The sequence below is a fragment of the Zalophus californianus genome, chromosome 4 (assembly GCF_009762305.2).
Source record: "Zalophus californianus isolate mZalCal1 chromosome 4, mZalCal1.pri.v2, whole genome shotgun sequence".
NCBI classification, from domain to species: Eukaryota; Metazoa; Chordata; class Mammalia; order Carnivora; family Otariidae; genus Zalophus; species Zalophus californianus.
Window position 1 is genome coordinate 167,686,159 of NC_045598.1, and position 15,150 is coordinate 167,701,308.

The 15,150-nt window shown below is 38.1% G+C and overlaps 1 protein-coding gene across 10 annotated transcripts in view; it reads right to left on the bottom strand.

Moving 5' to 3' along the window:
* Positions 1 to 15,150, bottom strand: part of TRPS1 (transcriptional repressor GATA binding 1) — a 253,371-nt gene that overhangs the window by 193,339 nt on the left and 44,882 nt on the right. For 5 of the 10 annotated variants that reach the window (XM_027612930.2, XM_027612921.2, XM_027612938.2 and 2 more), the window contains 2 exons: positions 14,090 to 14,247; positions 9,931 to 10,859 (listed from right to left, as the gene is read on the bottom strand). In XM_027612930.2, coding sequence (XP_027468731.2) covers positions 9,931 to 10,859; positions 14,090 to 14,126 — 966 coding nt within the window. In that variant the 5' untranslated portion in view covers positions 14,127 to 14,247. The remainder of the gene's footprint in view (positions 1 to 9,930; positions 10,860 to 14,089; positions 14,248 to 15,150) is intronic. The other 5 variants (XM_027612976.2, XM_027612964.2, XM_027612912.2 and 2 more) reach the window with 1 other exon arrangement.

Here is a 15,150-nt window from a genome sequence, read left to right on the forward strand (position 1 = left end):
AGTGTACACCTTGCCATCTTACAGGATTATTGTGAGGATCAAGGGGAAGAATGTAGCTGAAACTGATTTGTAAACTCAAGATCAGTGCTGTTCAATAGAACTTTCTGAGATGATGGAAATATTCTACAGTCCACCCTGTCCAACAGGGTAGCTCCAAGCCACATGTGGCTACTGAACACTTGAAATAGGGCTAGTGCAACTGAGGAACTGATTTAAGCAATTTTTATTGATTTTTTCATTAATTTAATTTGAATTAACTGAAATTTAAATAGCCACATGGAACTAGTGTATGCCACGTTAGCCAGCATATTGTAACAGTACTATACACATGAATGGGATCATTATTTAATAAAACTGCACTATCTAATTTAATTTGTCCTGCTAATAGGATGAAAAGGCTAAATAGTGGGGACATGGTGAAGTCATTCACTGACAAACTCATAAACTTGTCACTCCTAGTGTTCTTAGCTGTATACGAAAAGGTTCGATTCTATTGTTACTAAGCTGCTTCTGTTTGACTTCCTTCTTGGACTGAAGGAATGATATTTTATTCATCCTTGGAAGTCAGCAGGGGCTCAATATACTTGGGTTGAATGAATGAAGTTATTGTGGGAGATGTGGGCACAGATGAAAATTTGTCACCAAGGCCCCTGAGTTACCTGGGATGAGAACGCAAATGTAATTCACACCCCCCCTTATTGACTCAACCGGACATATTTGAGCTTCTTCAAAAAACTGAACAAAATGCATCTTTCACCCAAAAACCAGTGACTATGGAGGCATTTGCCTGTGAATTATAGTTAAACAGAAACACTAGACTTACCTGTTAAAGGCATGAAAAAGAACAGATTTGAAGTCATTTTTCACTGATTGAAGACTGTGATGGCTTTTTATTCCATTTTAAACTTAGTTTAAAAAACTATTCCCTCCATGTAAGTATGTTTCATGGCCTTTGTTTCTAATTTATTTACGTATGTCTTTTCACAAAAATGTTTCGCTGTAGAAGTTAGAAATATAAAGGGCTGGCTTTTTGCAAGGTCTTTAACCTTAATTCATTTACTTCCTTCTAATAATATGGAACAAAAACTGGTAAGAGTAATATCTAAAAGAATATGTCAAAGGGAAATATTTTTTTGAAGTCTCAGAACTCTTGAAATGACACTTCAGGACACGAACTTCTTGTCAGGGGAACAAAAAGGGTTGTTTGAACTAAATACAAACTCTTCCTCAGATGTGGTTCATTTTCAAGTACTATAATTGATAGCAACAGAGACAATTAGGAGGGTACTAATTTAAGGGGACTTGAGGTTATGGGCTGATAGTCAAAACAGTAAAACCTTCACTTAATAAAAAGCTAAGTTGCTAAAAATCACTGCTCAAAGACTGAAGTTACAAATAGCTTGAAGAAATCTGTCAGGGCCGACCTCGGCTGAAAATAACTAGAGTCAGAATTAATGTGCTAATCCACATAGGGAATGTTTCTGCATTGTACAGTGCTTCAAAAAAAACAGTGTGGCATACAGAGCGTGCCGCAGTGATGGACCTTCGGCGGAGACGAATTGTTAAGACAGTTCAATAACCTATCTAATTGGATGGTGATCTTCTTAGTCCCATGCTATCACACCCTATTCCTGGCTTTCCTGGAGTCACCGCAATTACTCCTGTAAACACTCTTTTCCACAAAATAAGTAACAAATCCAATAAAAAATTTGAATAACAAGAGCCAACCAATTTTTCTTTGTGGGGGAACCAAACCTTTAATTTATACAAGGGGTGATTTTAAGGGTAAAGTCCTGCATATTTTAAATTATGCACATTTTTATTATCAGCTTTTGGATTACAGCCATCAACAGTCTACCCCAACTGGTTTTCTCACTTCACTAGGCATAATACTGACCTAAGTCTCTACGATTACTTGGTATTTGGGCTGACAGAATACCAATAAATCTTTTTTTTTAAAGATTTTTATTTATTTGTCAGAGAGAGAGAGAGAGCACAAGCAGGGGGAGCAGTAGAGGTAGAGGGAGAAGCAGGCTCCTCACTGAGCAAGGAGCCCGATGTGGGACTCGATCCCAGGACCCCGGGATCATGACCTGAGCCGAAGGCAGACACTTAACGACTGAGCCACCCAGGTGTCCGGAGAATACCAATAAATCTTAAAGTCAGTCTCAAGAATTTGGAAAAAAACAATGTTTCACAGGGAAAAATGCAAAACAAAACAGAAAATGCAAGGCAAGTGGATTATAAAGCTGAGCGCATGATCCACAGAACTCCTCTCCTGCATCTGACCCAACTTTGCCACTGGCTCAGGATGGAGAGAGATAAGAATTGAGTGTTTGTTTTTAAAGAGTGTCTTAAATGGGAAAAACATGAGAGTGGAATCACTGTGTTACATCCTTCCTCTAGGGAAAGGTGCTTTGTTGCATGCCTACTATGTGCCAAACAAAGATGATCCACAGAGAAGTGACAGAGCCCAAAACCCCAGCACATCTGTGGTCTGGGGCAGAAAGCTCACAAGCAAAGAGATGACAAGAGCGGAGGGTGTGCTTCTGCTGAGAGAGGTACCAAGTTCCATGACAACACAGAGGAAGAGAACCTATGCCCAGAGACAGGTCAGCAAAGGCCTCCAGAAGGAGGTGACAACCAAGCTGCAGACTCGCGAGTTGGCACTGGACCAGAGCCTCAAAGGCAGTGACTATGGAAAGGCTTTTCGGGTGCAGGAAACAAAGTGAATAAAGCACAAGACAGTGAAACAGTGAAAGTTGCTCTTGGGAAATGTGAAGGGAGACTGAGGGTGAGAGAGAATTTGGAATAATGATGTCTTACTGGGGAGAGAGAGTTCTACTGAATTATACAAGGTTAATTAAAATGCTACACATTTTAGGGGCGCCTGCATGGCTCAGTCGTTAGGCGTCTGCCTTCCGCTCAGGTCATGATCCCGGGGTTCTGGGGTCGAGCCCCATATGGGGCTCCCTGCTCGGCGGGAAGCCTGCTTCTCCCTCTCCCACTCCCCCCGCTTGTGTTCCCTCTCTCGCTGTGTCTCTCTCTGTCAAATAAATAAATAAATAATCTTTAAAAAAAAATGATACACATTTTATAGAAAGTAGACCTATTCTTCCTACAAAACGTAGGCTGGTGGCTATATAAGCAGAATTTTTAACAAATAAAGGAAGGAAGGGAGGGAGGAAGGGAAGGAGGGAGAAAAGAGAGAAAGGAAAAGAAATGACAGCAGAGGTGGGGTGGAGGAAGGGGGGCTGGGTACCAAGAGCAGAAGGGAAAGGAAAAGAAGAGAACAGAAGGGATCAGGAAGAGAAAAGAAATAAACTAAAGAAACCACTAAGAATTTGCTAAGTAAACATGAAGGGCGGGGGCGATAAAAGCATCAAGCGGGGAAGACTGAAGCAAACTACTCAATTGTTTGCGGGGACACACATCAGAAAGAAATCCAGGGTAACCGTGGCATTTCCAGCCTCGCCAACTTGGAAATGGGAGTAGAGAACAAAGGAGAGGGGGAAACACGAGGGAAGGAGCTTTATGCACGTTGACTTTGAGGTGCCAGTGGAACATCAAGGTGGAGCCACCTATCAGCTGGAAAAACAGGTCTTAGAACAAACCACTGTTTATTATAAGATCCCCAAATGTGTTACTGGACTCATGAAAGAATTCAGGTGCTCTTTAATCTGACATCAGCGGGTCATGTAAGTTTTAAATGGGAAGTGGGAGACAAGTGAAGTATTTCTCAAGTCCCTCCCTGCAGCCCTACCCCTCACGTTCAGAATCCAGGGAGATCATACAGCTCCAAGCTCGGTTAGGGTATGCAAGTGTGTGTCAATGAGACACTCTAAAGGCATTCTGATGTCTTCTCTGCCGTTCCTGTACTTCCTCGCAGGCAAAGAATAAAACTTTAATTACAAAGCCATGGAGAACATAATTGGGGGCCGGATACATCTACTTAATATTTAACCTTCATAGAAAAACCAACCCTTAGATTGTGCCTAGTAACCAGAAGAGAAAAATACAACTCTCTGGCCATATATCAAATCATAAATCCCTAAAACAAAGTCCTCCAAATGAGGGGAATATGTATAAAATCAAATAGGTGGATAAAATGTGGCTTTGTTTCGGGATAAAACACTGCCTTCTTAATTGATTAAATCAAAATCTAGCCCTTCCTCACTTTATCAGAACGAGTTTCGGTAGCAAAAGTACCAGTGAAAATGGATCACAGTAATTAAAAATAGAAAAATCAGCAAAATTAATTTTCTTTTCAATGATTTCAATTCTGAGCCTAGTAAAATAAGTTCAAATAAGGCAGCATTACGCTGCAGGGATTGGAAAAAAGATAATCTCAAAGAAATCAGTGAGGTCCCCAAGTTCAATGAGATTCACAGAGTATGCATCAAAGAGACCCCGTGTACCAGCTTTGTATGTCCTCCCTTACGTACAGTTGGCCCATCGTCCAATGCTTTTGTAGTTGAAGTAAACTCAGTCTTGTATTTGGGAAGGTCATACGTGATAGCGGTTGTGAAGACTGGTTTTGTAGACAGGGCTCTGAGCTAATTTACGCTATGCAGTACATGCAAATGAGAAGCTTTAAAGGCATTCTGCTGTCTTCTCTGCCTCACACCCATTCCTGTACTTACTCACAGGCAAGCATCCCATTAACCCCCTTGCACAACTCTGTGACCTTGGACAGGTTACTTTAATTCCTCTATGCCTGCTTCTTCATTTAAAAAAAAAAAAGATGGACATAATAGTAATGTCTACTTCAAGGGTTTTTACAAAGAGAAGTTAACTAGTACACGTACAGAGCTTAGATCTACCTATGCACATAAGAAATCCTTAATAAATATTAGCTGTTGTCAGAAGTGAGTCCAAAATTGGAAGAAAAGCCCAAAAGACACGTGCAATTTTGATTATATAAGCTACAGATGAAAAAAAGTGGGGATCAAATTACAAGTAATAGAGAAAAATAAATTTTACATTTGACTTCCAATTTAAATAAAGCAAGGTCTTTTCTGATATTCTGAAAATGCCCAACACTTACTTCAAACTTTAAAACCATATGATGAAGAAATCAAGAGGTCTGTGGTCTAATGATTCTCAGAAACAGACTCCATGAAGGAAATCAGAAAATGAAAGGGAACTGCTCCCTCCAAACTTTCCTGGGGTGAGACACTGCTTATGGATCCGTGTTTCCAACAGCTGCATGTATGCTGTAATTATAATGACCCAAGAAACAGAATGCACTGACTAATCTGCTGACTTGATATGGTTAGCAGGGCAGGCCATTTGAGGATATTTTTTTTAGCTTTTTAAAACATTTTTATTAAGAGTTAAGTAATGTTAAATTTGATTATATGCACTAATAACCATGATTTCTTCTTCTAAACATTCTACCTAGAGAGAGATATGGATATTCAAGAAAGCGATACATGTTCTTTAAAGGATAGCAGGTAAGCCAAAAATTAGAGAGAGGTTAACATTTATCACACTGACCCTCATGGAGCAACACCAAACGGAGACTTAACCAACAGGCAGGCAGTGAAGATGGTCAAACTATTCTACTCCACTGGGGTGGCTAACACTGTCCAGCTGGGTCATCTCCATGATGAACATGACCTGGTAAATGCCAGAACTTTGCTTTGCTTGATGGCCTTAGGGTGAGCATATGTTTTATTTTGCACACTTTATTACCTGTTAAAGAGACACAGATCTGAAAGCTGGTATGGCTTCATATGACAAACATTCTGTACTCTATAGACAGTCTGAAGTGATTAAAGTCTCATTCACTAGTTGTCCTGAAGTGCAACTGTTCTCCACTCAGAAAAACAAAGAAACAGAACCTGCTAAGATCTACAACTTCCCTCCTCCTCCAGATCAAAGGAAAGTCCAAGGCAAAAAATAAATATTTGGAAGTAAAATTCAGGAAAAGTCAAAATAAACCAAAATGAGATTAATGTTCTCTGATTTTTTATTTTTTTTTCCAGACCAAGCTGTTAACCCCCTGTTCAAATGAATGTACTGGCAGATGTTAAGGATCTATAAAGCTCGTAAGAGTTAAATATGTTGAAAATACAAATACAAAGGATGACTTCCTATCTCTAAAATCTGTTCTTCCTGCTTCTAACGTGACACATTGTGCAACTCTGATAAAAATATTTACAGAACAGAAATGTAATGCTCCCAGCTCAAACACAAGACAGTAACTGGTAAGTGAGTAGTGAGATTTTTCTATTAACCTTCAAATTTCATGAAAGGGCAAAATAAATTTAAGAGCTGGAATCCCATAGCTATGGGAGTCCTGAATAATGCCAAGTAACAGAAAAGGTATACTAATATGGAAAGGCGACATGGACATCGTGAGCATTTATAAACTTGGTATAGGTTAAACACTTTCCCGTGGGAAGCACATCTTGACAGGGCTCCGACTTTTATAACCTGATCTAAGGGCTCAGAGCTCCCCCATAAAGATGACGAAAATGCCCTAATGCACAGCACATTAAGGCCTAATGAAACAGCAAGGTTGGTGTTTAACAACTCAGGCCTCCATTCAGCAATGGTTTAAATACAAGCATAATAAAGCAGATTAAAAAGAAAGAAGCTGTAATTACTTTTTGAAGAGCTCAATCTCTTGTCCTATTATTGGTCTATATGTGAGCCTCAAAGTCTGAATACTGGCAATAAAAATTACATGAAGGGCTTCCCAAACATGTCACATCTATTATTTTAAAAAATGTAAGCATAACAATTGATAAAAAACGCAGGTCACATTTAAAAATTGAGAAACTAACATCCTGGTAGAGTCAAATAGCTCTAAGCTAGCCATTGTATCTTTTCTTGTTTTTCTTGCTAAAGAACTGGCATCCTTCTGATTTCAGGGCTGGGCATGCTACCTCAAGGTAGGGTGGGGAGAAGAGTGGGGTTCGAATTCAACACACAGGGAACACTGTCCTGGTTTTATGATGCCCCCTTTAAAGTGACCTGCATTATCCAACTGGGGCTCTATCTAACTCTGCAGTATAAAGAAACCTTGTTATTTGACACTATTTTTTTAGAAATACCTAATTCTTTGACTTCCTTATTTGTAATAAAATTTACACAGAAGTGGATATTGTCAGCACAAGTATGTCTAAATTTCCAATTATTCCCACAAATAGATGTCAAATAATCTGGACTTGGAAGTGGAAATCTTAACTTTGTTTAAATTATTTCTTTTTCCCAACTATCTATCTCATGTTTGTAACCAAGTCAGTTCATATTATTTAAAACCATCCATGTCGAACCAAAATATAGATCAAAGCCACGGAGTTCTTAAGTCCTCTCCTTCTGGCTTCTGTTCCTTCTTTCTTGGCCTAAAATGTCATAAATCTATCATTAACCAACAACTGTCCTGAATGTTTAAAAAAAAAAAAGCCAGTTTAATTGAAAAAGATTAATGAATTGGTCATCTTAATACTTCAATTAGCTTAAATTACAGATTTATATAAATAATTCCTGAAATTGACTGATTACTAGGCTGTAATACTCATATTTACCAACATCGTTTTATCAGAATACACACAGCCATTAACTTCCTACAAATCTCTGACAGAACCACGTTAAAGAAATTTTATAGTCAGCATTTTCTCCTGCACAGCCTTTAGTCCCCACACAGTTCAAGAGCCAAGGAAAGAAAGCTCTCACATGGCATTTCAGCACAAACATGTGTGGGTAAAAAGGGGAATTTCAGATGTGCTTTTATTCAGCTTATGCATACAGGGAAGCCGTTCACCATTTATTTCGGCATAAAAATATTAATAGTTACTTATCTTCAGACATGTTTCTGCACCAACATCTGGTGTATGGGCAAAATACTTAAGATCAGCATTTGGCCCAAAAGTATCTTTAGTGCTCTATTCCTAAATCGAACAAAGTTAACTCTCTTTAGCCTCGTTTCTAGATCCAATTGTTTCTTTGAAATAATCATCTGCTTTTTTCCACAGACTGCTTTTTTCTATTTTTAGCCCTATTATTTCTCTGAAAAAAAAAATTGATCTTAACAAGATTATCTTCCTGATTGCTTTTTCCTACCACTTTCTGTCTTCTTTACTACAGCCCTTGGTAGACAGCATAGGCTAGGATCAGCTGTTTTATTTCTCCTTCTATTAGTTCAAACTCAGAGAGCTCACACATCTGTTTTATTTCTAAAATCTCTGCCCAGGAAAAGTGTCCAGCTCATTCTACCCAAACATAAACTTTACTATAAATAACTAAGAACCTAACAAATAACTGTTTGGGGGAAATGGAAGTGTGTTTAAAAAATCTGAATTCTTCCAAATCATCGGCCTCAGTAATCTCGATTTTAGAGCCTTCCTGACAGGGCAGATCAGCTTCCCTCAGAAGTTGTCCCCAGAGTGAACAAACTGAAACTCCTGCCGGAAATCCAGGTATTAACATCGTATTACTTGCTAATTATAAAACACCATTTCACATACTGACATTATTCACTTCTAGCCCTTTTATCTAAAACACGTATTTGCTTTCCAATCATGGTTTGACAGCAGAGTGTATCTGACACAAGACAGTGAAATGATCTTTAATAAGACAGCAGTTCAAAGCATGCAGCTTTCATGCATAATAACTATGTTGGCTTAATTTGCTGCTCCACAGAAATAATTCTATTTGTGGAAATTCACAAAGTAAGATGGAATTTTTAAGAGAGGTCTACAAAGATGAAACTGGCTTTTTAAGAGTTCTTTCTATCTCCCTTAAAGTGATAAGATTGCTGTTCTGACACTTTTAAAGGCTTCGAAATTTCTCCTCTGATTCTTTTTACAAGGACTGCAAAGTATGTTCCCTACCTGTTATTTACAATTGCTTTGCCTGCCTTTCTTAATTGGCACCAGGTCAATAGAGAGGTCTAGAGCAAATGTGCCAGAGCTATTGAGTTGATCAAAATGACTGATATTTTAAGGGATTGAGGAGGTCAAGTAAGAATGATGTAATTTCATTAGTTCCCTGGTACTTCTTCTAATCATTCCTAAAGAAGGTTAATATTACACCTAATATGTTTTGAAATCCGCTGGCCGAATAATACAATAAAAATCTACAGACTGTAACAGAAACTAATACTTTGTCAGGCTGACCATGAGTTTCGACTATGCTAAAATTGCCAAAATGAAACGAATACATTTCTTTAGAGTCAGTTCTGCATTTCATTCTATTTGAAATGGTAGATTTTTTTTTCATTTCACATATGCCATAAACTAAAGACAGAAGAGTAGATCAAAAAGGTATGCCACTTTTAATAAAACCAGAAATCTAAATTACTGCTAAATGCTTTCATAAATTACTATTTTCCTTAAATGCAGAAAAGAATGCTTTACTGTCCCTATAATCAATGCAAACTTTTATTTCCAAATTTTCATTTGCAATTATGTTCCTTTTTCTGGAGTATATCTCTGCAACTGTCAATATGACCCAAATCTAGTCCAATTGGATTGACATTGAGTATAAAAACCAAATCCTAATGCCAGACACAGGAAAGATCCTCACTGAAGGAAAGATGATAGTGAAAGACTTCTAATCTAAAACTAGAACAAAGCATAAACTACCATCATGTGGAACCATAAAGATTAGTGGCATTTTTGGAAGAATGGGAAAACATCAAATTACCATGAAATATTTCCAGAAATACGAAGCCTAGCTAATCCCATGAAAAGACTTTTCCGAACCTAATAGAAATATTATTTTCCATGATAAGAGATGAAAGACACCTCTGAATACACATTTGCCTAAAACAACTATGCAATGTGTCCATCCGTCCTGCTGAATCTAGCAGGCCACCCCTCTGGTATCGGGAGCGTGATTTTAACACACGTGTACGAATTCGCATTTCATTACTACTCGCTTTTTCTGTAAGAAGAGAAAACAGCACAGAGCACCAACCTGCACATCGTAGGTCCCATTTAGTAAAACAGGCCTTGAAGAATTGATGTCCTGTAGCACACCAGAGAGCACGGAACGGTTGACCTTCTGGAAGTCTTTGGAATGGCTGAACTGCACCATGTTGTGAAGGGCCAAGATTTTGCTGTCCAGCTCAGCATCCTGCCTGGTGCGGTTATGCAGTCCTAAGTGATATTTTCGGAAGTGCTTAATCAGATCTGTGGGGTCATTGCCGTAGTAACCATACCCACAGATATTGCATTTAAAGTCCTGAAGCTCTGGAGACAGAGGTGCCGGGTCTGGGTTGTCATTTACCAGTAAGTCAGTTTTGGATTTATTCAGTCTCACACCCCCATCTGAAGGCACTTGTGGGTTTTTTGAGGCCACTGAAACTGGGCTTGAGCCTTGACAATTGGCTTGACCACTCTGCACTTGCCCTGTTTCCTCGGTAGCCTTTGGTGACATCTTGTGATCTTCCTTTGTCTCCAATGAGTCCCCTGATGGGGTGCAGGCCATATCTTGAGGGTCATCTGCCTCTGCTCTTTGAGGAGACTTCAAGGGCTCACAGACTCCCCCAGCAGCTGGAGATGAGAAAGCCAACATATTTCTATCTGTCACCTCATCATGTGGATGCGAGGGAAGGTTTCCTCCTTTACTGGGGCTTTCATAATTGAAGCCAGCCTTCTCACTCAGGACTGAGCTTTTTAAGCCCTTCTTGATGCTAGAGGGTGGATCTTGGCCATGCAAGCTACGTTCCTCCTTATTATTCAGTTCTGCTGCATCACTCTGATCCGTATTTTCTGACATCTGATCTGCAGAAAATTCTTTGTTCTTTCCAGATACCTTGCTTTCTGTACCTATAGGCTCCAGGGTCTGGCCCTCGCCTTCGCTAGCAACGTTTCTCAGAGGGGGGTTCTTTTTCCGGACCATATCTGTAAAAATGCAAGGAAAAGGACATGCAAGGTTATTTGAAAGCTGCAGATATGTGATCTAATCTAGAGCATTTTACTTATTCTATTCAAGGCTTTATAAGGTGCATATAAAAAAACTTCCTCTAGGAAAAAAGTGTTTTAAAAATAGCAAAAAACGGAGACTAAAGCAAATATTTACACTTAGAATTATTTTTGTCATAGAGTGGCTCATTTACTATTTTTAAATGGTTTTATGAATACCAAGATATTGATTATTACTAGCTCTATTTTTCCTATTATTCTTGCTTGCCAAACATTTTTTGCTCACTCTCTTCAGTTATAGTTGATGATATATATATATATATATGCTTATTTATAAACCTTATATATTATATATACACATACTATGTTTGTAAAATAAATATACATATTTATGTTTACAGAATATATATTACATGTTTATTTATATGCCAGGTATATATGTATATAAACAACATAAATTGGAACTCAATATTGTTACACACTGTGCAACCCAGATATAAATATAGTTTCAACCAAAATATCCTCATAGTCAAGAGATAGAAACAGCATGTTATAAACAATGTGAAAACTGCCCTATTACTTTCACGAATGAAGGATAACAAATGTTTCATCTCTGTCCTACCGATAAATTTCTTTAAGCCCCATTTGGAGACCTTGACTGAAAGTCAGGAGGAGGACCTGGGACACATCAGAGGGACCAGGCTGGGTGTACTGGGGATTCTATCGAGCATGATGGGGAACCTCACTAAGTCCTGGGTTCTTACACCCAGCGAGGTGGAGACAGTACCAATCCTACCAGCAGGAGCACACTGGAAGATGACAGAAGGACAATATTAAATTGAACCATATGACATTGTCATTTTGTAGCTCAGCATGGCAAAATATTAGCTTCCCATGGCTCACCTTCACATGCTAGCTCAACTATGCCTTTCAAGTTCGTGGCATCAAGGAGTATGGTCAAAATAAGAGCACTGTGACAAATTCCTCTACCAGAGCCTAATGAATCAGAACTTCAGTACAAGGAGATAAGAAGCAATTTGCGTTGTGTCAATAACAAAAAGGCAGTCACAGAGGCTCGAGGGAGCACTGAGGTTCATGGCTCATGTTCCTTAATCCCCCAGCTGAAAAACTGCAAGTGCTGTGTGAGTTGTCACCCAAACGTCGCTTAGGAAAAATCCACCTGTGACTGACTAATAAGACAAGGCTTCTTCACTGGCTGACTCTGCCACAGGGGCAGATTTAACATTTAGTTACACCATTATTACCCATGATGTCCTGAGAAAATCCAAATTAATAATAGGTGTTAGTTGTTTTCATCTATAATTTCTCACAGGTACTAAGAAGCCACCCTGGCTTTGGATATATAGGTGTACCTTCATTTCTGAAGAGCTAGTCAAGCAAAATTTTTGTAATATGAATCACTGAACCAAGATATTGCCCTCATTGAGCATAAAGAATTGTTTCTAAGGTCAAAATTCTTAAGTCAAAATAAAGTCATTATTTAGTCAAAATACTAAATGATGTCAAAAAGTGTAACTGTGCTTAAGAAAGTACACTCTCCTTTTTGTATAACATTAGTCATTAAATATACATAAATATGTATATGTTCCTCTTGGAACAACAACAACAACAGTTATAGGATGAAGGACTGAAGTGTCAAGTACAAGTGATGCTCGTGTCACCTGCATGACCAAGGCAGGGAGTGGGGAGGGAAAACTGTCTTCACCTTGGTGTCATTACCGTTAGTCCTAAAGTAAACTAAGCTAGGTAACACTTGTTAAAAAAAAAAAAAAAAAAAGGAACACTGGTTAACTTTTTTTTTTTAACGTTTGCATTTTAATGTCTCATCTGTTGATGCTGACATTTTGGGAGACATCTAGTCCTCTGTCAGAAGTGACAGAACTTGGGGACTTGTGCCTACACACAGAAGAGTGCAGGGCAATTTTACTGGTAGTCAACAAAAGGAAAACTAAAAAGGAAAGAAAAGATAATAAAATGGAAGTTTAAGAAATCAGTTATCATTTAAAATACAAAAAATAATAAAAAATGTAAGAGCTTGAGTAAAAAAAAAAATGCTATTCCTAACTTGGCCTACATTCTAGTTTATAGAGTATCAGCCATTACCACACCTAAAACTGTGATGATTTGCTATAGCACCTCTTGTCTTTCCCTCCAGAATTTCCTGTTTGTTTTTCCTATTACACATAAAGTCTTTAGTAACCATTGCAATTTAATCTTTTCTTGGACAAATACTGAATAACCATACCATTCATATTTCAACATTTTCTCCTCAGTATAAGTTAAGCCTAACGATAGTGCCACCAAAATGAAATAAATAAGGTTACACAGAAAAAGACAAAAATCTATATGAGAGGCAGGATTCATAAGGAAATGAAAACGAAATAATCCAACTCATTAAGATTACCCTTCCATTAAAGTGAAGAGAAAATGGGTTCTGCCCATATATTAATATCAAGGTGATTAGAAAAACAGCAACATTTTACATAGCAAGGAACTAAGATAAAATACTTAAAAGTGAATAGCCATAAATACGTTAATACTGAAAAATGTAACTTGTTTTTCAGAACAAAAAGAATTAGACCTTGCTGATTTGTTATCATGCAGAAAAGTAATAGGTCATAGTTTCAAAGGTACTGAAGCAGCAACTAGAGCCACTAAAAGAAAATACGATTTAATTAAATTATCATCCTTTCAAATTTCAGTTCCCTCTTCCACCAAGAACAAACCTTTAGAACCCATATGACTCACTGACTCCTTATACTGAATAGAGCCCTTAAAAATATACATCGCAAAGAATGTCAAACTGCTAAAACTTCAAAGAAGTATCAGAAAGGTCATTTGTGTTTTCTTTTTTGTTGTGGGTGGAAGGGGCATGTTCTTTTTAGTTTCTTTAAAAAAAATCATGGTTAATTTAGTTGACTATACTTTGAAGTAGTTATAGAAAAATCATTTTTTACAGGAATTATATCACCATAATTTTTCAGAATGACATATTATGTAAATACACGCACATTTGCAATACTTCTAAGTGGAAGAAACTCCCCTAACAAGTCATAAGTTAGATATTGTAAGGCTATAACCACCCTCAAGTTATTATCTTTAAGACAAATAACAGATTGCACGATGTTTTACTGTGTGCCAAGAACTTTTCCAGTTAACATTTTCACTTGAAAAAATAGATCACATACTTGTAAAATCATACCCAGCATTGACTTCATAAGGCATGTGGCTTTAGAGTGCTTTTTACAATTATTAATTCTATTAGTCAACTAGCAGGAGGCTAATGCAATTGTCTTAGAAGACGCTCTGAAGACACAGAAGACATTTTGAGAGCTGATCTGTATATCTGCAAAACAAAACAAAAAAAATATTTCCTTCCTAAATGATGTAAATACGCTTTAACATATCACACCTAAAATACATTAATATGCCAGCACCACAGGCTGCTTGAAAGATACCTAATAAATGCATGAGCAAACCTTGAGGAAGTTCTTCCCCCACCCTGGGTTTTAATAAAACAGCAGGAAAAGGAGGAACGTCATATAAAAGATTACAGAAGTCATTTTCACAACAAACTGTGATGTATGATTTAACCTCTAAAACTCCCAAACCCTAAGGACCAGAATACTTACCTACAGTGGGGTGGGGATAGATGATCTTAATTAGTAAACGTGGAGGGGACATGCTTCTGGAAAAGATAGCAGGTGTACCTACTGATATTATACAGTCACAGCTGAAGACAAGAAGTGGTACGCATTGCAAATCTCTTCCAAACTCACAGCAGCAGTGTATATACCATGTGGCTGAGAAAGGAACTAATGCAATGCCATCAAGAATTGGGATCTGTGTAAGCCTTCCCAACAGTTACAGAAACATTACGCACCGTAACACGGGCTATCTTCTTAGCTAGTTTTACTAATCTTCTATTTTTGCCCTTGACAAATAAGTTCATAAAATCGTGACTGAACCAGCTTTCAACCCTCATTATCCCATCATCTTTATTATCTGAATGAAATTATCAAGGCAGGGGCTCAGTTGGTTAAGCATCTGCCTTAGGCTCAGGTCCTGGGATCAAGCCCTGCCTTGCTTGCCCTGCTCAGCGGGGAATCTACTTCTCCCTCTCCCTCTGCCTCCACCTACCTCTCCCCCTGCTCGTGCTCTCTCTTGCTTGCTCTCTCAAATAAATAATTTTTTTAAAAAGAAATTATCAAGGCAGATACTGCAATAATGGTCATAAAACAATTAGATA